Source organism: Simochromis diagramma, unplaced genomic scaffold, assembly GCF_900408965.1.
Source record: "Simochromis diagramma unplaced genomic scaffold, fSimDia1.1 OVJJ01000361.1, whole genome shotgun sequence".
Lineage (NCBI taxonomy): Eukaryota > Metazoa > Chordata > Actinopteri > Cichliformes > Cichlidae > Simochromis > Simochromis diagramma.
The window spans coordinates 3,509,605-3,531,691 of record NW_024386860.1 but is presented as its reverse complement, the minus strand read 5'-3'; the positions used below and the strand labels follow the sequence as shown (position 1 = coordinate 3,531,691).

The window sequence follows — 22,087 nt, the reverse complement described above, 5'->3', positions numbered from 1 at the left end:
GCATTTTTCTATTTGTGTTTTCGTAAGTTGCAGTGCATTCGACCTTTCAGGGCCACGTGTATCTGTGCAATGTCACAAGACAATCACTTAACAGCTTGCCATAGCAGAAACTGGTATGGCTGTACAGGATGGCATTGTGGTGCAATCTTTATCTTTGTTGCCACATTGTTGCATAAAAGTTCTGGGTTTTAACCTTTGTTTTTGGGGGGTTTTTTTTGGTCTTTCTGTGTGAAGTGGGTTACTCTGGCTTCCTCCCACAGTCCAAAGACGTGCATGTTAGGTTAACTGGTGATTCTGGACTGCCCGTGAACGTGTATGATTGTCCTTCTCTCTGTGGCAGCCCTGCAATAACCTGGTGACCTGTATAGGGTGTATCTCACCTCTAGACCCCTTATAGCTGAAATATGCTATGAATGGATAGATGGATGAATATGCTGTAAATTTGACCTCTGGTCATAAATTACTTTTACCTCTGCTGCCAGGCTCTGAGGACACACACATACACCCATAATTATAAAGACTACCGGTGGCCTTTGTTGAAGAGTTCTTCCGTTATTGTAAAGGTGATGGAAAAATTGTCTGAATTGCTGAGATTTCTTTTTTCTTCATTTCTCTCTTTTTTATTTTCAGTACGTAACCCAGAGGGCAGGATTCGTCTCTACTGTAAAGGAGCTGACACTGTTCTGTTGGAAAGACTCCACCCTTGTAACCAGGAAGTAATGAGTATTACTTCAGACCACCTCAATGTAAGTCAGCTCTTGGACGGATGGCTTGAGCTGCACTGCCATCTAGAGTCTCCACACTTTAAAACAACTTTTAACAGCACTTCATTTTTATTTACCTTCTCCTAATGAGACAGTCAACCTCATCATGGCATGTCACATTTCTTAGATTAAGTATAAGTTAAAAATCATCAAACAACACTACTTAATGCTTAGTCATGTGATTCTTAATGTCCCTGCTGTATATTTTTGTTTTTCTACATGTTTATGTGTATATTTTTGGTGCTAGGAGTATGCAGCAGATGGGTTGCGGACCCTGGCTCTGGCCTACAGGGACCTGTCAGAGGATGAATGGGAGGCCTGGTCAGAGAGCCACCGCTTTGCTGATAAGGCCACAGACTGCAGGGAGGATAGACTGGCAGCAGCTTATGAGGAAATAGAACAAAATATGATGGTCAGTGAGTTTATTTTCAGATAATGTATGAATCTGTATCAAGATAATGTGTCTTATTTATTGCGTGTGTGTGCGTGTGCGTGTGTGTGTGTGTGTGTGTGTGTGTGTGTGTGTGTGTGTGTGTGTGTGTGTGTGTGTGTGTGTGTGTGTATGTAGGCCCGTTTGCCCTTCATGTAAAAAGTTCAAATAAAGTAAAAATGTTGCAATGAGCAAGGGGAACTTGTTGGGATCACTGAAACTTAAGCAGTTCGAGGGAAATTCCTTTCTTTTACTTTCTATATTTGGAGCACACGTATGCTTTTGAGTTTGGATTTTCTACTCATAGTGTTAACACAAAGTTGCATTTAAGCCTGTCTTAAATTTCCTTAAATATGGAATTTATTTGTTTGTGTTTCTCTCTCTCTCGGCTTGTGTTTCTAGCTTCTGGGTGCCACTGCTATAGAGGACAAGCTGCAGGAAGGCGTTCCAGAGACCATCGCTATCCTCTCTCTGGCTAACATTAAAATCTGGGTTCTTACTGGAGATAAACAGGGTGAGATGCACACAGTTTTGCACCAGCTTTCAGAACTTAGTGTGCATGTTTAAAACATTTAAACCATTTAGACAAGGGTTTAAAAAGCAAAAGAATCTGCAAAATTTAAACTAATTATAGAGCAGCATCCTTGTGATGAGGAGGTTGTTGAAACTGAAAACTTTAAGCATCAGTGCATCTACTTGCACCTTGACTATGTGGGTGTATTGTCATTCATGTAAACATACAGTACTGCTACACCCCTCTTGCTTTTGTAATCTGAACCTATTTACTGGGCTAGCACTGGAAAAATTAATTTCTGGAAGTTTATCATGTATTCTGTCATCACCAAAGGACCGTAGGCTGTAGGAATGAGTGCAGTGAATGAAAAATAAAGGGACATGTTGACTGACATGCCTGCAGCAGCTATTATAGTTTAAGGCCAGAGGCATGCCTGCAAAGGGAGAAGTAGCTGAAACGACGAGCAGTACATTAGCAAATAGCTTTTAACCGAAGCAGCACTTGTATTTGTTAGATCCTCTCCCATTCCTTCACACAGAAACGGCTGTAAACATAGGCTACTCCTGCAAGATGCTGACAGATGATATGACCGAGGTTTTCATCATCAGTGGCCACACCGTCCAGAGCGTACGGCAAGAACTCAGGTCAGTCTGGTTATGTGCACACTGTACTAGACTGTACACTGTGGGATCGAGATAAATGCCAAACTCCAGATGACGGGCGGGCAGAAACTAAGAAATGTATGCATGATTGAAGTCGGTAGGTGTGGTAGCAAAATGTTCCAACTACTCTGTGAGAATCACTCGACAGTGACCAGAGCTTCTTGACTCATTTCTAGTCAAATCATCCAGCTCACCCTGTGAGGACTGATTCATGACCCTGACATTTTAGATAAAAGCAAAAAGGAATAATTGAAAGAGATTTTTCTCAGACTTCAGTGATCATCATGACATGAACTGATAGCAAAGGGTTAGAGTTCCAGTCATCATTGATTATGGCTGAGAACTCACAAGGTTAAATATGAGCAGCATTGCAACATACCCCTTAACTATGAAGTCAGTTTAGAAAGTGAGCAAATCCAGTGTAATGGTGCAAAAGAATAAAATTATCTTTCAAAGACAGAAGAACTCTGATGTTCTTTGTGCAATGTTCAAATTTACTTGGAAAGTGCAATTATTCAAGTTATAAAGAGCCTATATTGGAATATCAGGCTCAGGATAAAACCTGCCATTATCACTAATCTTCTTCACATCCATGTTACTTTTCCAACTATCCCCTATGTACTTGCTTTTTTGAGTCTATATTCCTTATCCCACACTCAGATCTCATTTTTTTTTTGCTGTGCATGATCATGTTGTCATGTAATTATGTCTCTGTGATGCAGATAGACACTGTTGATGTGGGCTTTGTTTGTCTTCCTCTCTAGAAGAGCGAGGGAAAGGATGATTGAGCTGTCACGTACCAGAGATGGAGTTAAAGAGGAGGGAATGCAGGGATGGAGGGAGCCATGTTTCAATGGAAATGGATTCAAAGAAGGACAAGAAGGAGGTGATACGGCAGGTGGAAGTGGAGGAGGAGTGGGGAAGCAGCTGCATGGCTCTCCCCTTCCTCCTCCTCTGCCTCTCTCTAACTTAATGGACAACATCTCAGGAGAGTTTGCCCTCGTAATCAACGGTCACAGTCTGGTATGAATAACACTCCTGCATGATATCTGTCATGGAAATTTAAGCTTAGTTACATAAAAACAATTCTTTCTCATTAAGTACTTTTCTTCAAAGCAGCAACTTGGACTCCTTTTACCACCTGAACGTCTAAAACCTCTCTCCGTTGTCTTGTGGTAGGCCCACGCTCTCGAAGCAGACATGGAGGCAGAGTTTGTGTCGACAGCGTGCGCGTGCAAAGCGGTCATCTGCTGCAGAGTCACGCCACTGCAAAAAGCTCAGGTGGTGGAGCTCATCAAGAAGCGCAAGAAGGCCGTCACGCTGGCTATAGGAGACGGTGCTAATGACATCAGCATGATCAAAAGTGAGTTGTGCAAAAGTGTAACTGAAATATTGTTTTCAGAAAAGAAGAGAGAAGTTGGGTTTAGCCATTTGGGTGGCTTGTCTACTTTTAAGCAATGGAAATCCTAAGCAGAAGTGCGGCTGTAGAAGTTGTTTATCTGCACGCTGTTCCTAGTAGTGATGTAGGTCATGTGGAAATCTGTATTGCAGGAGTCCTCCTGAGGTAAAGGTTTGGTTGTCAGTGTTCTTTTAGGCCTTATTTACAAATTATTTGTTCACTGCTTATAGATGGATGTGACGCCGACAAACAAAACAAATCGACAGAAGTCACATTTAATTTTAGTGTCACTCCTAAAATCCCAAAACACCAAATATGTCCTGTTAAGCTTTGAAAAGATGTTTAGAAGAAAACGTATTTGTGTTTAATAGAAAGGAGGTTTGTGTTTGAACTGTTCACTGTACAAATAATTGTACTAAGACTGAACTATACTGTCAATCATTGCTTCATAATATTTATTTCTAAGCTTAAAGGCAAACTAAAAGAGAAAACTATTAATACCTCCGTGCTCTGTTTCTCTGCATGTCTTGTAATCAGTGTGTTGTAAGTGCATCAGCCTGTGTGTGTTTGTCTGTGGATGTACATCATGTCTACATATCTGCATGCAAGTGCAAAACAGAAATGCAATCAGTGCAGCAGTGAGGAGAAGGATTGGTTCACTTCCTGTAATTTCTGATTTAAAAATCTCGAAACAATCAAATGTTTTTCCCCCTTTTGTGCTCTTTTTGTCCAGCTATTGAAAATGGAACACACACTCAAGTTAAACTGAGAATTATGGTTTTGCTGATGGTAATGCTGGTTTCCCAATCAGTTACCAGCAGTTAGTGGGAAGTTTGTGGGAAGTTTGTGGGAACCTTGGGTTCCCAAGTTGTGAAAACATTTTCTGGCTACCGCTTTCTTTCTCCACATAATGTTATGTGGCATTAGTCTTCTCGACAGGAAGGTAATGAGCATGCTAACGTTGCTAAGTTATTCAACATGGCATTAACTATAGCTCATAACCGAGAGGAAAGGTTCTCCGTTAGAAAATGATAAAGTTTTATTAGCTAGAGTTAGCTTTTGCCACAGTTTTCACTTATTAGATTGTGTAAAATACAGACAGCAGGGCCTAAAGGTAACCTGTTGTGTCCATATGTCCCTGTACTCTATTTCTTTACTCTTGGACTCTGCAAGTAGCTTTATATTATTCACAGTTTATAATAATCCTGTTTATTTATTATTATGCTCTGGTCCTTTATGCAACAGTTGTTTTATTTCAGTCTTTCTTCTGACTGTCTGCTCTTGATAAACAGAAGGTTTGAACAGTAGGCGTGTGAGGTGTCAAAGCTGAGTGCACCATTTTGGTTTTCCCCTCTCATTGATATCATACACATCTGAGAAAAAAACAGTGTGAAACTTTTACCATTGTCTACACTGGGGCAAATAAGTGTTTGCCCCATTCTGGTTTCTTAGTTCTTTGCATATTTGTCACACTCATCGTGTTTCAGAGGATCAAAGAAATTTCAATATGAGACTGCAGGCCTCATTTGCTTCAGTTAAGATCAGAGTTTGTGATTCAGCAATAAGAAAGAGATTCAACAGAAATGGCATCAATGGGTGAATTCAAAAGTTAAAAAACCACTAGTGACCAAAAAGAACACAAAGGCTTGTTTCACAAACATCAATTATCAAAAACATCTTGATGATCTCTTTTGTGAAAATATTCTGTGGACTGATGAGACAAAAGTTGAACTTTTTTAAAGGTTTGAGGGCCTTTGGCATAAAACTAACACAGCTTTTCATGAAAATGACATCATACCAATAATCATACATGGTGGTTGTACTGTGATCTGGGGTTGATTTGCTGCTTGAGGACGACTTGCTATAATTCATGGAAGCATAAATTCTGCTCTCTACTGAAGAAGAACCTCCAGCCATCAGTTCGTGCCCTGAAGCTCAGGCTCACTTGGGTTATGCACCAGGACAATTAACACACAGCAAGTCCACCTCGGAGTGGCTCAAAAAACACACAAAAAAATGAAAGATTTAGAGTTGTCTAGTAAAAGTAAAATTTCTTTGATCATCTGAAACGTGTAAGTGTGACAAATATGTATAAAAACTAAGACATCAGGAAGGGGTCAAATCCTTTTTCCCCAGCACTGTCTGTATAGAAAACTGGGGGGAAAAAAATCTCTTGAATTTGTCTTTTCATTTCATCTGCACGCTTCCAGGTGCTCATATTGGAGTTGGTATCTCAGGTCAGGAGGGCATCCAGGCTGTGCTAGCCAGTGACTACTCCTTTTCCCAGTTCCGCTTTCTACAGCGCCTCCTGCTGGTCCACGGCCGCTGGTCCTACCTGCGTATGTGCCGTTTCCTCTGCTACTTCTTCTACAAGAACTTTGCCTTCACCATGGTGCACTTCTGGTTTGGCTTCTTCTGTGGTTTTTCTGCCCAGGTCAGAGAGTACAGGTTATGCTTTTATCATAACGTCTAAAGGGTTACAGTCATGATTATAACTCTGTTTGTGTGTGTTTTTTTGTAGACCGTATACGATCAGTACTTCATCACACTCTTCAACATTGTCTACACCTCCCTCCCTGTGCTGGCCATGGGGATATTTGACCAGGTCTTTCACATTTATTCCTTTGTATTGAGCTCTCATAAGATTTTATTTTACATTTCGTTTTTATAAAACTCCATGAAGTTTCATGAATCAGAAAATAATTTTCTTTTGCATTTGAAATCTGTCTCGTGAATTTTAAAAAAAATGTATATAAGACACGTTTTTGGCCAGAGTCTGTTGGACCATGGCTAAAAATACTGCACACATTGTGGGAGAAAACCAGAACAGACACAAAAAGGTCCCAGACAATCAAGTTCAACACCACATCCTTTTAACTGAGGTGACAGTACTCAGGATTAGCATGAAATATGGAACTGTTTTCACATGCTGATGTTAGCATTTTGCTCAGAACACCAAGCCACAAGTTTTGGCTGTAGTTTCTATATAATGTTATTTTAGTAAACGCAGCATCTCACTTCCTCTATGAATGCAGGATGTTCCTGATCACAGAAGTTTGGAATATCCAAAGTTGTATGAGCCCGGGCAGCTCAACCTCCTCTTCAACAAGAGAGAGTTCTTCATCTGCATTGCCCAGGGCATCTACACATCAGTGGTGCTGTTTTTTGTTCCATATGCTGTCCTGTCCAATGCCACTCAGAGCAACGGAGTACCCCTCGCTGACTACCAGACCTTTGCAGTCACCACAGCGACAGCCCTGGTTATTGTGGTCAGTGTACAGGTGAGGAACTGTAGAGTGCTTTAAGCAGGCGACTGCCTCACAGAGTGCTGTGCAAAAGTGTTGAGCCACCCCTCATTTCTTTATATTTTACTTCAAAGGAGCCAGACTTGCTGTCATTTCTGGTCTTGCAAGGTTTTTCTTTAAATTACATTCCCAGTTTCTTCTCATCTAGTCTTTGTACTTAATTACTTTCAGAGAAGGTTCTTTTTTTTCATTTGTATTGAAAATAACATCGTGAAGAAATAGAGATGCATCTGGCGCTGCAGTTTAGCCATCTACTGTTCATCAAAGGTGGTCTCAGTGGATGAGAAACTCTCTCTTCCTTAAGAAGAAGTGTGCCAAATTACACATGAACTGAACTAAAATAATCAGTGGCATCAGGCTTTATGGAAGGATGAATCCAAATGTGAAATTTTTGTTTCAAATCATCATCAATACGTATGGAGAACAGTGAGTCATCTATAAAACACGGTGGAGACTCTGTCATGGTTTATAGCAGCATTTCAGCCAGTGGTGTTGGAGAACTTGTCAAAATTGGTGAAACACAGAAAAGTCCCATCAGATTTTGACCCGCCATGCAGTACCATCGTGAAAGCATCTGATTGGCAACAGCTTCATTTTTCAGCATGACAGTGATCCCAAAGACACTGGGAATGCAGTAAAGGTGCACCTAAAAACACTATGAGTCATGGACTGGCCTCCCCAGAGCTCAGATCTCAACATTACTGAAGGATTGTGGGATCATGTCGACAGAGAACAGAACAAAAGGAAGCCAAGATCCAAAGTAGAGCTTTGAGGCTCTACTTAAAGAAGCCTGGAGAAATATTCCTGAAGACTACTTAAAGAAATTACAAGAAAGCTTGTCTAAGAGAGCTCAGGCTGAGATGAAGATTAAAGATGGTCATACACAATATAAATTTTCAAACTCATTAGAATTGTGTATTAATGCTTATATCCTGTATTTCCATGTATATTTGCACAGATTTCAATAAACCGCTGCACCTGTTTCCCATTTTACTAGCAAAATATAAAGAAATGCAGGGAAGTGGCAAGCTCAGCGTTGTATAACAATTAATTGTTCAGGAGTGGCATATTAACTGTCAGCATCTGCTGTTTTCTGGGGGTTTATTCTTTTTGTTTTGTTTGCATGTCTGTGTTTGTAGGTTGTTCTCGATACCGGCTTCTGGACAGTGTTCAACCATGTGTTTGTGTGGGGCTCTCTGGGCTCCTATTTCATCATCATGTTTGCTCTGCACAGTCAGACCCTCTTCAGGATCTTTCCTAATCAGTTCCACTTTGTAGGTTCGTCCCTGCTCCCATTTCTCAGCCACATGTGTACCAGCAAATCAAATACTGTAATTCTTCTTAGCCGATATCATTCTGCCAACACCGATTTGTTTTCATCGATAATTTACATGCTTTTTTGTAATGAAAATCTATTTTGTGAGTCTAAAAACTAAACACAAGTAGGTTTCAGTACTGAGAATAGATTGATTTTGTATAATCTGATATCACTTCATTGCACCACATGCATTACTGTTGGAGATAATAATAATAATCATGTGTACACAGTGAAAAGCAAGACATGTCTAAAACACATTTGTCTGTTCCCTGTCTGTTTGTAAGTGCAGGTAGTGCCCAGAGCACATTATTGCAGCCAGTCGTGTGGTTAACGATTGCACTGGCAACAGCAATATGCATAGTTCCAGTTTTGGCGTTCCGCTTCCTCAAGCTGGACCTCAAACCTCAGCTCTCAGACACGGTGAGAAAACACACAAAAACACAGCGTTTCTAACACTGATGTCTCCATCTTCTTCCTTGCAACATGCTTTACAGTCTTTCTAGAACGTCAGTTTGAACTCTGTGCAATGATTAACTGCATGTGTAAAAACATTTTATCTTTGTGTGTCTTTGTGTGGGGTGGTCGGGACTTATTGCTAACCGTCACAGTGCACTTTAATACCCTGCAAATATTGACCTAGTCAGTTTCCCCTAATGTCATGACTTGCTTTCAGTAAATTCATCCAACATAAGTGTGTGGCTTTATCAGACGTTATGTCTTGAGCTTAGCCGTGCATCCAACCGAAGCCGATGTCAAGATGTTGTGAAGAAGTTCCTGCTTTGATTTGCATGTAGTTTCTCAACAGTCACTATTACAGATTTTTTTTTATGATGAGGTTAATTTTGAGTTAAGTGCAAAATGTTCTGGGTTTCGATGACCTAAAACATGAGTTTAAAAGCAGCAGAAATAGTTTGATGAACTGCTGGATAGATGCAAAGACTACAAAGACTAAAAATAAGGCAGGATGCATAAAAGTTTGAAAAAATGTGATGGTTTAGAAGTCCTAAAACTGAAAGTTTCACTGAAAGTTTCAGTTTTTATTTTGTTGTCAGATGGCGTAAATATTAGTTTGAGTTTTTGTTTTGTTTTGGGGGAATTTTTTTTGTTTTGTTTTTTTTTGTTTTTGGATGATCTTATTTGTGTGGCTATGGTGAACTAGCCGTGTTCCTATAAGCTGAAACGATGTCCCATTTCCTGTCTCATCGTTCTCCAGGTTCGTTACACTCAGCTGGTGCGGCAGAAGAGACGAAAGCCGCCAGGTCGTAACACTGGAAGCGCTTGGCGTGGTACCGGCAGTGTGTCAGAGGGCCGTCTGGGTGCCCGTGGTGGTTCAAGGAGATCCGGCTATGCCTTCGCCCATCAGGAAGGCTTTGGAGAGCTAATCACATCAGGGAAAAATATGAGGCTCTCGTCTCTGGCCCTGGCATCCTTTGCCTCCAGACATAGCTCCAGCTGGATTGACACGCTCCGCAGGAAGAAGCATACTCACACTCCCCCCAGCACCTCAGGGGAGTGCAGCCCAGCACCCAGTTTCATCTCTGTGTCGGTTCCACCACTTTCAAACTCTTCGTCTATTCTGGGCGGCTCTCAAGAAACACCGATCGAAGAGGAAACGGTTGCGGCACCAGCTCAGAACACACAGATGATCCCTGCTTCAGTCACACAAACCTTACCGGCTTTGGCACCAGATGCAGAAGCTCCTGCGTCTCAAGTTTCAGCTCAGGCCACCAGTTCTGGCGTTGTAACCCCCACAGCAGCAAAGTCCCAGGGGGGAGACTCACCTGGAGGCTGGACCCTTTCTCTGGGGACCGTGCAGGTCATTTGAGGTTTTATGATGTAGCAGTAACACAACAGTTATATAACAAATGCAACAATACACACTAGCACTTTTATATCTGTGTGATGCAACTCTTCTAACACCAAGCTAAAACATAACCTTTCTTTCTTTGTCCAACAGGAAGCTCTGTTTGGTTGGAAGGGTATTGCATCTCGTGCCAGTTCATCCAACAGTCCGGGCCCAACCTCTATTGCCAAGGAAACCAACCAGATTAAGTGAAACGTAAACATCTGATGGATGAATTCTATATTTACTGCGTGTACCAGACACACAAACTGTACACACTGTGTGCTTTTATGGAGAGAACACAAAGACTGTTATAAAAAAAAAAAAAAACTTTACCCGCACAGTGTTCTTGTCTCAAAATGCATCAGTTACATCCGGATCTCTGCAGGAAGCGACATATCGTCTTATGACATGAACTTTCTCAGCCATAAATTAAGATTTACTGGTGAGATATTTGAGCGCACAGTGTGTGGTGGTTATGTTAATGAATGCTTGAGATTTACAGTACATAACTGAGGGACAGAAGCAGGTGCAGAAGCAAATGTCAAAGTAGCCTTTGAAAGATTGTTTCTGCTTATTTCACAAGCCTCACTCACAACTAAGCCACTCAGCACCTCTCAGTAATGAGACGAATGAGCAAGCAGAATCATAACAGTTTTAACCAGTGAAGTGCAAGCTGTATTATCTGCAAAGGTTCTCAATGAGAATGGTATTTTAATTTAAAGTATTCTCCCAAAGGTCTGTTTTGTTTAGTTCTTACTTGTTATACTGTAACTCTTCCCACATTAGCTTTTTTTGCATCACATTGATGTGTTTATGTGTGATTTAAAGCTAGGCCTTTTTTTTGGTCTAACAAAGGCCAGATCATGTTAATGTGCCTCTGATGTAACGCAGACGTAAGAACAGAATGGAAAGACTTCACTTTAGGCCAGTTCTGCAGAAAAGAAAAGGTAGAAGAAAAATAAATTTTTAAAAAAAAAGTGATTTGTTAAATTCCTAATCATGATTGTTGTCATTGTGAACAGTAGTGCTTATCCGTACTGTAAACATATACTCCAGTAAAGTGCTTTATATTCATTTTTGTTCATGAATTAAAGAAAGGAAGTTGTTTGTGGACAATCATGCCTTAACAAAGCCAAGATATCGCCCCCTTTTTTCTTTTATTTTTTCCACCCCTCCACTAATCCAAGTGTTGATGCACCTCAGACTTGGATAATCATTAAATAGGGTAACCAAAGGAACACTGACCTGCTCTTGGACATCTCTCTGTACTACGGTCAGCAACAGGCAGTTGAAACACAGTTCACGTGATCTGCAAAATCTGGTCTAAATGAATGTACTGTACAGTTTTAGCAGGAGGCAGGTCTCTGTGGAAGTGTGGATGTGAATGATATTGAATAAAAATCTGATTTGTCTTTCACATGAGGGAAACATGCTGTGTCTGTGCAAATGATTTACCCATCAAACGAAGTTTCAGGTGGAAATGACTCCCAGTGTGTGTGTGTATATATATATATATATATATATATATATATATATATATATATATATATATATATATATAATGAAATATTAAAAGCTTCAGTCTGTATTGCCACATTTGCCATTTTCCTTTCGTGCGCCATGGTGTATGTGCTAAAAACACTACAGTAAGAAAACAGGATATGTGAAAATATTTTTAAGGAACTTTCTAAGTTAAGAGATTTTTCATAAATGAATATTAATATAGCAGAGCTATATTCAGCTTTCGCTGGGTTGGGGGAGCTTATTTTGATGCTGAGGAGGATTTCCTCTGTGTAACGGCGCTGAACAAGGGGAAGAGCGCAGGGATTTCACAATAACGGGTCTCATGGACAGCAGACTGAGCCAACCAGAGAGAGCCGCCTTTAACTTTGCTGTCTGCACAGGGGGTTTTGGTGTTGCATGAGCGGTTTTCGTGGTGTAAATAGCTCGGTCTTGTTTTCACGGTGTAAAAAGTTTGAGTGGGGTCAGTGTACAGTTGCTGCCGTCTGCGATGGTGTGAGGACCCGCCGCTGGAAGGAGGCTCTCTGGGTAAAAATGGGGATTTTTCTCCTTTTGCTGTTCTTCGCTCCGGTCAGCGGAGTTTTTGAAGGAACATGTCCCAGAAAAGGTAACCTCTCCTCTCATATTGTCTAAATGTAATTTTTTTTTCTTCATCTGTTTTCTTTGTTATTAAGAATAACAAAAACTTAGGCTAATTTAGTGACAAAGTTAAAGTTATTATAATTTAGGATTTTTTGGAGTCTAGTTTTGGAGTTAACTGAAAATCACAGCGTTTAAAAATATTTACTTCATCGAAGTTCACTGTATTATTACAGGATAATATATAAAGTAAACTTTTTTTCTTGCTCTTTCCGCTTTTGTTCTTTCGGGGAAAATGCGTTTTTATCCTGTTGGGAAATGTTATGACGCGTTAGCAGCTAATTTTACAAGCTTTTTTTAATTTGTTGTAAACTTTACATTTTATAAATATTATAGGCACAGAGTCAGGAAAATTCATATAAAAACAAACAAACAAAAATTAATCGGCCACTTCATTAGGTACACCTGTTCAAGTATGCCGGTCTTATCAGCTGAGCGGATTTACGCGTGTAGACGTGGTCAAGACGACCTGCCGAAGTTCAAACTGAGCATCCGAATGTGAGATGATGATGTAGCTGACTTTGAATGTGGCGTGATTCTTGAAAGGTTGATTTGAGTATCTCAGAATCTGCCTGGATTTTCCCACACATCTGTCTATAGGGTAAACAGAGAATGGTTCAAATAAGAGAAGATATCAGGTGAGCGACAGTTCTCTGGGTGAACATGTCTGGTTGATGCCGGAGGTCAGAGGAGGATGACCAGACTGCTTCAGGTTGATTGGAAGGAAACAGCAACTCAAATATTCACTAGTTACAACAGAAGCATGAAGGTGTATAGGTCTCTGAATGCACAACACATTGAATTTTGAAGTATATAGGCTATAGCAGCAGCACATCTGTCAGCTAAAAAGAGGAAAGCGAAGCTATAATTAACAGGGCTCATCAAAACTGGACAGAAAATATTGGCTGCTGTGATGTGTCAATTTCTGCTGCACATGTGGATGGTAGGATCAGACATAAACAGCATGAAAGCTTAGTTTTTATGTGGATCTTATTTTGACCTCTTGTTTTTAATTCAGTTTACTGAAAATGTTTTGTTTTAATTTTATTTTTTTATTAGTTTCAATGTCAGTTTTAGTTTCTTTATTGACTGTTGTCTGGAAACCATATACCAGAGACAGAGAGAGCTTTTTAAAAGTAACAAGTAACAAGTTTAAAATAAAAAAAAAAGTCAGTCAAAGCCTCATCAGGAAACTTGTGACAACAAATTTTACAAAACTAACAAATGTTAAAAGGATATTTTCTCTCCATTTTTACTTTATTTTAGTTAGTTTTCCAAGTTTACAAAATCATTTAAGCTCATTTCAATTTCTTCAAAGTCGACTTTTTTTTAGTAACTATTTTTTTCACATCTAGTTTTAGTTTTATTTTTAAGTTAGTTTGAATTAAGCATAACTTTCTATAGCGACTGTGTGATGTTATCATGTCAGTATGAACAGAGAAGGACTAACCCAGTACCAGCATATAACATAGTGGCTGTTGATTCTACATCAGGCCCTTATCAGCTTCAGCTTCAGTCTCCATTTTATCAGATTTATCAGATAAAGTCTTATCAGATGTTTAAAAAGACACAACGGTTAACTGGGCAAGAGCAAAACGATTTGTTTTACTAAAGACTGAGGGGAATGAAACTATGACTTCAACCCAGTCAAGTTCAGGCAAGTCATACTAAACCAAAACATGTCAGGTTATAAGTGACTGTGTGAGGTCTGAGCAGAAAATCTGAAACATTACGGGGAATGTTAGAAATAATACAAGACTGAAAAGAAATGATGAAGATGAGAGACACGTTAAAAGAGGAAGTTGGGGTGGAGGTTATGCAATGTGTCGCTCTGTGTTGTGCCTAGTTAAATACAACCAGTACTGAAAATAATGAGAAGCTAACATTTTGTACAAAACACTGTATGAACAATCAAATCACAAACATTACACACACACACACACACACACACACACACACACACACACACACACACACACACACACACACACACATCAAAAATGATTCTGGTTCTTATTAGTTCTACAGATTCTGTGTTTGTGTGTTTTTCTGCAGACCCTCCTCCAGGTGTGTTGGTCTTATCGCTGGGCAGTAAGCTGTTTCTGACCTGTGGCGGTCATGTGAGGGTGGATGGTGTAAAGATCAGTCTGAAGGGAAGCAGCTTAAACATCAACAAAAGGGATGGTTCTTCGAACGGGACACCAGCCGCTCCAAATGATATACAAAACAGTGCAGTTTCAGTCAAAAGTGATGACAGTTCTCTGAAGAATGTAAGTGAGGGCTACAGCCCTCATTTCACGGAGGCAGGAGGAAACAGAAGCCTCATATATTCAGATGCAGGATACACAACTTCTCCTCACATCGTCCAGCCAACCAGGGCCACTCGATCGCTGAAGGACGAATCTCATTGGACCACTGGAGAAACAGATGTTGAGGATGACTATGAGGAGGATGAACAGGATGAAGTGGGGGAAGGAGTGAACCGGGTAACAAGGGGGATAAAAGTGATGCCTGAGTGGAAGTGGAACACGATGACAGTGGGGACAGAAGACAGGGACTGGGGTGAAATTAAATTCGGGAGGAGTGGGACAACGCTAACTCTGGCCTCACTGAGAATGGAAGACTCTGGAAAATACAGTTGTCATCACAAAGGCAAAGAAAAGTTTAGCTTAAAGGTGATCGTTGCAGGTGAGTTCTCATAGTGAGGACTTTGTGATGGAGGAGGAAGGTTATATAATTCCATCCATGCTTTCATTTTCAAATAAAAAGCCTATAGGTGGAAGGCAAATGGCTTTAAAATCCATCTTTTAAATCCAGCTCAGAACTTGTATATCATTGGGTCAGGATTGATGTTGTACACACGACTCACTGATAGACAATCAGTAAACAAACCAGCGGGTGAACTGTGACTTTAAATGTTTTTGGGCAAATTTCAAATTTTAAATAGTGACACCAAAAATATTTTGCAGTTTAGCAGTTTTAGGGTCTTTACCTTGCGATGTAAAGCTTGCCTTGAGGCAACTGTTGCCGTGATTTGGTGCTATATAAATATAATTGATTTGAACTGAACTGCTTATGCACAGCTCTCCTGAAGCCCCATCACAGCATACCAGTCGGGCTGAGGTCGGGACTTTGACTGGGCCATTGTAACACATCGATTCTTTTCTTTTTCAGATATGTTATAGCTTTGCTGCTGTGATTGCTCGTCGTCCTGTTGCATGAGCCAGTATGGGGCAACATTTGGCTGTAAAACAGAAGGCCTCACATTTGACTCTAGAATACTTTTTTTTTTTTACATAGAAGTATTCACGGTTGACTCAATATCTGTAAGGCACCCAGGTCCTGTGGCTAAATAACAAGCCCAGATCATCACTCCACGTTGTGCCAGACTGTTGCTGATATGCATCACCAAAAGTGGTGTTGTGACTATCGTCTGTCCAAAGTTCATTGTTCCCAAATTCTTCTGGTTTGTTTACATGCCACTTTGCAAATCTAAGTCATGCTGCCATGATCTTTTTAAGAGAGTAGAGGCTTTCTCCTGGCAGCCATTAAAACAACACATAGTTCAGTCTTTTTCTAATCGTGCTGTCATGAAGGCCAACAATATAACAAACTACCTGAGGGCTGTAGAGCCTGAGAGGACCCTATTTGGATAATTGATTTTTAAAAATGGATGGGTGAACAGTGTGTTTACATGTCTTCTTTATCTCTTAGATTCTCCTGAGCCTCCCAGTCTGTTCTGCTACAAAAAGTCGCCCAGTAGTAAAATCCGCTGTGAAGGAATGCCTCAGAAAGCCGCCATAAAGCAGCCTAGTTGTTACCTCCTGCTGAGTAAAAAGTAAGTTCATTGCACTTGAAGTCCCCCATGAGTGCTTTGTGTTGTGTTTTAAAAGGATCATCAAGTAATATTTTGCTCCTGTATTTACATACATACAGGAAAACTGATGTGTGCAAGCCATGGATGAAAAAATGTGCATACTGTGGTGTGTTCTCGATCAATATTGGTGTATGTTGCAAAACTTGTAATCTTGTGCGGTCAAAATGCTAACATTGCTGTTACATAAATAAATACTATTTCCAGTAAACTACTTGAGATCAAAAATTAAAAAGAAAAAAAGTATGAAAGTTGTAAATGGGCCTAATGTACTAGAAATGTTGTTGTAGGCCACTTTCTCTTTTCCTTTATGTCCATCTTTGTGTGACTGACTGTTCTTTTCCTTTCCTTCTCTCAAACCAAGAGAGAAATTCAAGCGAGTGTCATGCTCATACTCATCTCGGCTCTCTCGCTGTTGGTGTGCTCTGGACCACATTGAGGATGATCGGAGAACCCCTCACCTGGTCTACATGTGTGTTACAAGCATCACAGGCAATGTCACCAGCCCCCTTAAGTACTTTACACCATTAAAAAATTGTAAGTGCTCAAGTCAAAGTACATGTGTCCATGACAGGACTGAGTATTGGCCTTCTGAAGTGCTTTAAAGTTGTGCTCACTGTGTTTGTTCCCACTCCTCAGTAAAACCAGACCCTCCGTCAAATGTGTCAGTCCGACAGGAGAAAGGAAAGAAGAACAGGCTGACGGTCTCCTGGAATTTACCGACATCCTGGAAGGTGCAAGATAACTTCTATAAATTGATCTATGAAGTTAAATACAACCCTGTCAAACCGTCAATTGGTAACGAACAGGTCAGTGCTGAGACACCTGTTGTCAAACTACTAAGTGTGTATGTTTTTTTGTTTTTTTTTCAATGTTCATTACGCTAGCATGAAACAGAAAATGCAGTTTTGTTTCAGAGATTTTTGTCTTTTATGTATGTATTCAGGTACTGCCAGTTAATGGCCAGCGGCAAGCAACCATCACTGATATAATGCCTGGTGTTGAGTACCTGATACAAGTCAGAGCTAAAGAGGAATTTGATGGACAATGGAGTGAATGGAGTCCATCCACCTATGCTAAGAGCTGGACAGGTAAATTTACACAAACCCAAGAAAAAAAAAATCAGAAAAATGATCCATCCTAGACACAGAGTCATGACGAGGTAGTATTTCTGTTTCTGTGCCATATGATTAGACTTTCTCATGAAAAACTTTGCATAAACATCTTCTCATGTACATTTATACAGCCTCCAATTTTTCTTCCTCTATGAATGACTTGAATATGTGCAGATTGGCTCAGCATTCAGGATACCAGTTGATGAAGTGGTTGAAAAAGTTTATGAGTAACAGTGTCCTGTTGCACCTTCCCAGATTAAATACTTCAAATTCCCTTTAAAGTCGAAGTTTAGACATGAAAGTGAAACCACTTTGTGGTCTATGTTTTGTTTTGTTCTGTTTTTATTGGTTAATCTTGCCCGTCTGTAAGTTAAGATGCCTTCTGATTGATTTTCACAATTGCTCTACAGACATGAAAGAGGAATACTAGCTAATTTCCCAAGAAGAAAACAAATAAGCATATTTTCATTTTTAGGAAAGTCTTCTGGTTTATATTAAACACATTAGTAATGATTTAAAGACTTATTATTGTACCCTTGGATAAGTTGTAATGCTCCTAATTGCAAAACATTTAATTGTGAAATATATCTGACTATTATTTCATATTCAAGTAAATTACAGACAAATTCGTCATCTTTTAAACTAGTCATATTATTCCACATACAAGACCTTTACATGTTCGTCCCTGATCCCTCAGAGAAGCCTCAGCCTCCGTTAATCGTGTCAGCGACGTTGGAGGAAGGACAGGATATGACGACGATGATGACGGTGTCCTGGAGTTTACCGACAAACTTCGAGGAGCCACACAATTTTAGACTCATCTGTGAGATCAAATACGGGGAAACAAACCTCTCCTTTCACAGCGAAAACGTAAGTAGACAAGGTTTTACTTAGTTGTGAAAAGTTGAACACTCTGTTGTGTCAGTAAATGGAGACGTTTGCCTGTATGTGTCCATGTTGGTACAGCAGTTTGAAGGAGAGTGCTCCTACACCATTGTAGTGACTCCTACACCTGACGTTGACTTCCTGATACAGCTGAGGTATAAGGCAGAACATGATGGTCAGTGGAGTGAGTGGAGTATACCCTTATCCTGTGAGCCCCCCAACGGGTAAATAAATACGCACACACACCTCTAAAAAATAAAATAAATAACTATATTTAAGTTTATCAGTAAGTATTCTATATGCTCAATTAAAGCACAGTACAGGAGTGTAAGTTTTCACAGAAGTAGCTGAGTGGACTTTATTTGTGCTGAATGAAATTAAACTTTAAATCCTGTGACAGATGTTTAAGGGGCGCTTCTGTCAGTCTGCCCCAGGGCAGCTGTGGCTACACCACCAGTGTGTGAATGCGAGAGTGAATGAATAGCTTTTCAAGCGCTTTGGGTGCCTTGAAAAGCGCTATATAAATCCAATCCATTATTATTATTATTAAGAAGTTTCTCAGTGGCTTAGGGGTTCAAGATATTGACCGTGTACCATTAGTGCACTTCCCCTCGTTGTGGTGAAAAAACCCTTTCTTTTTAAACATCAGTCCAACTCTCTGTTCTCTTTAATGGTCACTTCTTTCAGCCTGTTTTTAAAATAAGGAAGAAACAGCCCTCCAAAAAAAGAGAGAGAGAAAGAGAGAAACAAGATTCTGCTGGATTAGGCACTATCATGTTGGATTATTTATAGTCTTTTTTATTTTGAAAGCAAGTGTTAGGCCATATTGACTTTTAATTGGTAAAGAATTTGTCTGCTAAATTACCCAAAACTTCTTACAACCAAAGAAGCAAGTCTTGCTGCTTGGCAACTCTGAACTAACATAGCTATAAACACCTGAAAAGTTTGCAGAATTCAGTTTAGAATAATTTTCCCCCAGGAGTTATTCCTCCCTGCTGTAACATCTCCTTGTCTGCTTATTGGGACCACTTAAACCATGTCTTACTTATTGCAGTCTGACATAGTTCTTTAGGAAATGGACAATTTCAGTCTTTTTTAAAATTGCCTTATACAACTTTGCCTTGTTATCTCAGGTTTATCATTTATTATTATCTTACTAATATGTTTTTAAAATATATTATTTACCCCGTAGGTTCAGGTTCAGATGATCAATATGATGATGGTGAGTTGGCATGCAAACTGTGAAATATTACAGTTACTTATGCGTGTGTGTGTGTGTGTGTGTGTGTGTGTGTGTGTGTGTGTGTGTGTGTGATTGTGTGTGTGTGTGTGTGTGTGTGTGTGTGTGTGTGTGTGTGTGTGTGTGTGTGTGTGTGTGTGTGTGTGTGTGTGTGTGTGTGTGCGTGTGTGTGCGAGAGAGCCAAAAGAAGGGAGGGAACTCTTAAATGTTGTTAGTGCTGAAAATCCCCTCTGCCCCCTGGGTTTTAACAGGAAACCATGTCATCATAACAACTCAGGCTTGCAACAAAAACAGGCCTCAGGAGTTATGGTTCCTCACACCTACACGCAAACACAGACGTTCAGTTGCACTCAGATGTATTTAGATGGATGCTGTCTTGCTCAGTTAAGATTTATCACAGTCTACCCTTCTTTTTTACCACAGATCCCACAAAACTTACACCAGATGGACCTAAAGAGTGGCCACATCATTTGCTGTGGATATTTGGTTTATTCGCTATCTTGTCTGTCATTTTGGCCATCTACACTTTCGGGTACTGACATTGGCACTTTCAATGCATCTCTTCAAAAAAGGGCAGATTTATGACATAACATTAGTCATTTCTAAGATGTGATGTACGGTCAGCTCCTTCATTTTCATATTTCTTTTTCTTTTTTTAAATTGTCATTCAGGCACAAGGACAGATTTATCTCTAAACTGCACAGTCTTTATTTCACCACCCTCTGTGATGACTCATCTCAACCTTCGCCCTCTGTCCCGGTTGCCCCAGAAGGAGTAGCTTTGGTGACCTTTGTCCCTACAAAGAGCAACAAAGAGCACCCACCAAGTGATGAAAACGAAAGTGAAGAAAATGAGGAACAAAAGCCTTTGAGAGAGATGACAGACGCCAAGCACTTCAACAACACAAGTTATTTCTTCCTCCAGAGGGAATGAGAGCCGTGCAGAAAGAAGAATTATAGGCAGAAAATGTGGCAACTTATACTGTTGGACTGTTTTCCAGTTCCGTGCCAGTTTTATAGATGGCGCGATGTTCTCCACTGAACTTCAAGAAGCAAAGTCAGAAGCAGCTTTCTGAAGTCAGAAGCAGCTTTCTGACTTTGCTTCTATCTGTCTTTATCTATCTAACTTTATCTCATACCTAAAATACCTCTTAAACACTTTTTTTGTGTGACTGGTCCAAAGAGTTGCCCTTTACCTTCTCTATCCTACATCATCCATCCAACCAAGAGGCAGGCTACACCTTGCACAGGTGGTCATTGTGTCTCAGAGCTAACACAGAGAGACAGACAACCATTGACACCTACGGCCAATTTAGAATCACCAGCCTGCCATGCATGTCAGAGAACACACACACAGCATGGTGGTCTGATGGTTAGCACCATCACCTCGTATCAAGAAGGTCCCAGGTTTGAAGCTATGTAGAGTTTACTGTCCTGCATCAGAGCAACTGAAATATGTGTTATGCAGGTCAAATAATTTACAATTTTTGAGCAACCTGACCTGTCTGAATTTTGTATATATTGCTAAAGGTTATCAAATATATCACATTGTTTCCTTTCAGGGTGTTCATAATGTATGCAGGGTTTGCAGAAGTAGTGGTTGAGGTCTTGTAAATACTTCATCTGTTTGCCTGGGATTTTAGACTGGGACAGTCATAGTCCCCAACATGCTTTTGATTTTTGTAGTTATTGCACAGTGAAAAAACAACAACTTATTTTGTATAGTTTTTCAGTGACATGGTGGACTTTAAATGGTTCACCTGCTGTTATAAGAATGCAAGGGAACCTTTCAAATAAACAAATGTGAGCTACTTTTGAATAAGCTGTATGTTTCTAGACCAGCATAGATAGATAGAGTTTTAAACATGTTAAAATAGTACAAAAACAACAATAAAACATAAGAATAAATAACATTAGTAGCACTTTTTAATAAGTCACACTATTAAGAATTAATAGCAAGTCTAAATGGCATACTAAGGGGGAGTAATGATGTATAAATGATAAATCAGGCACTTGCTAATACTTTACTAATGCTTAATAGTGTGACATTTATATAAAGTGAGGAGGAGGAGGACATGTGTGGATTCGTTTTTGTTTTTTATCCTGTTCAACCACAAATCCTTATTTACATTTTACCACATATATTTGGTTCTGTAACCCCAGTAACATGCCAAGAGATATAAATATTTACATATATATATGTAATATGTAGGCAATGCCAACACATACAGTGCTTAACAAATGTATAAACAGTTGATGAAAACGGTTGCCTGTCAGAAGATGTTGTGAAGGCGTAATTGTGAGAATGAGATGGCCAAGAAGCAGTGGGGCAGTTTTGGTGACTTCATATCCAAATGATGGGTATATAATATGTCAAGCATGTCGATCTGTCAAGAATGATACTAACTCGTTTTGAGCCGGAGAAAAAATAGTCGTCACAAGATAGAAGATGTAATTGGTTTTCCAGGGGGTTCCAAATAAAAAGCGTCACTGACATTAAAAAAAAAAAGTATTTTTCAAGAGAAATCTGGCCAAGAAGGCAACAGAAATTGCAAGGTATACATACATAGTGTCAC

At 39.9% G+C, this 22,087-nt stretch overlaps 2 protein-coding genes across 7 annotated transcripts in view; both read left to right on the top strand.

Moving 5' to 3' along the window:
* The window catches only part of atp8b2 (ATPase phospholipid transporting 8B2), a 28,643-nt gene extending 16,981 nt beyond the window's left edge, over positions 1–11,662 (top strand). For both annotated transcript variants that reach the window (XM_040029757.1, XM_040029756.1), the window contains 13 exons: positions 631–746; positions 1,012–1,176; positions 1,597–1,708; positions 2,247–2,352; positions 3,135–3,393; positions 3,550–3,733; positions 5,980–6,203; positions 6,291–6,374; positions 6,805–7,050; positions 8,214–8,352; positions 8,682–8,812; positions 9,606–10,208; positions 10,350–11,662. In XM_040029757.1, coding sequence (XP_039885691.1) covers positions 631–746; positions 1,012–1,176; positions 1,597–1,708; positions 2,247–2,352; positions 3,135–3,393; positions 3,550–3,733; positions 5,980–6,203; positions 6,291–6,374; positions 6,805–7,050; positions 8,214–8,352; positions 8,682–8,812; positions 9,606–10,208; positions 10,350–10,448 — 2,468 coding nt within the window. In that variant the 3' untranslated portion in view covers positions 10,449–11,662. The remainder of the gene's footprint in view (positions 1–630; positions 747–1,011; positions 1,177–1,596; positions 1,709–2,246; positions 2,353–3,134; positions 3,394–3,549; positions 3,734–5,979; positions 6,204–6,290; positions 6,375–6,804; positions 7,051–8,213; positions 8,353–8,681; positions 8,813–9,605; positions 10,209–10,349) is intronic.
* A 386-nt stretch (positions 11,663–12,048) lies between these two features.
* Positions 12,049–22,014, top strand: il6r (interleukin 6 receptor). 5 transcript variants are annotated; one of them, XM_040029753.1, is made up of 11 exons: positions 12,053–12,366; positions 14,454–15,086; positions 16,113–16,236; positions 16,631–16,809; positions 16,912–17,081; positions 17,219–17,363; positions 18,085–18,257; positions 18,354–18,484; positions 18,697–18,728; positions 19,936–20,044; positions 20,184–22,014. In XM_040029753.1, the coding sequence occupies exons 1-11, from the start codon at positions 12,159–12,161 to the stop codon at positions 20,443–20,445; spliced, it is 2,166 nt and encodes a 721-aa protein (XP_039885687.1). In that variant the 5' UTR covers positions 12,053–12,158; the 3' UTR covers positions 20,446–22,014. The 5 variants fall into 5 exon arrangements, 3 of the variants coding, with proteins under 3 accessions (XP_039885685.1, XP_039885684.1, XP_039885687.1); XR_005695566.1 differs by lacking the exon at positions 18,697–18,728 and having other exon boundaries at positions 12,049–12,366; positions 16,637–16,809; positions 18,354–18,496; positions 20,184–20,298; XR_005695565.1 differs by lacking the exon at positions 18,697–18,728 and having other exon boundaries at positions 12,052–12,366; positions 18,354–18,496; positions 20,184–20,298.
* Positions 22,015–22,087: the final 73 nt, after the last annotated feature.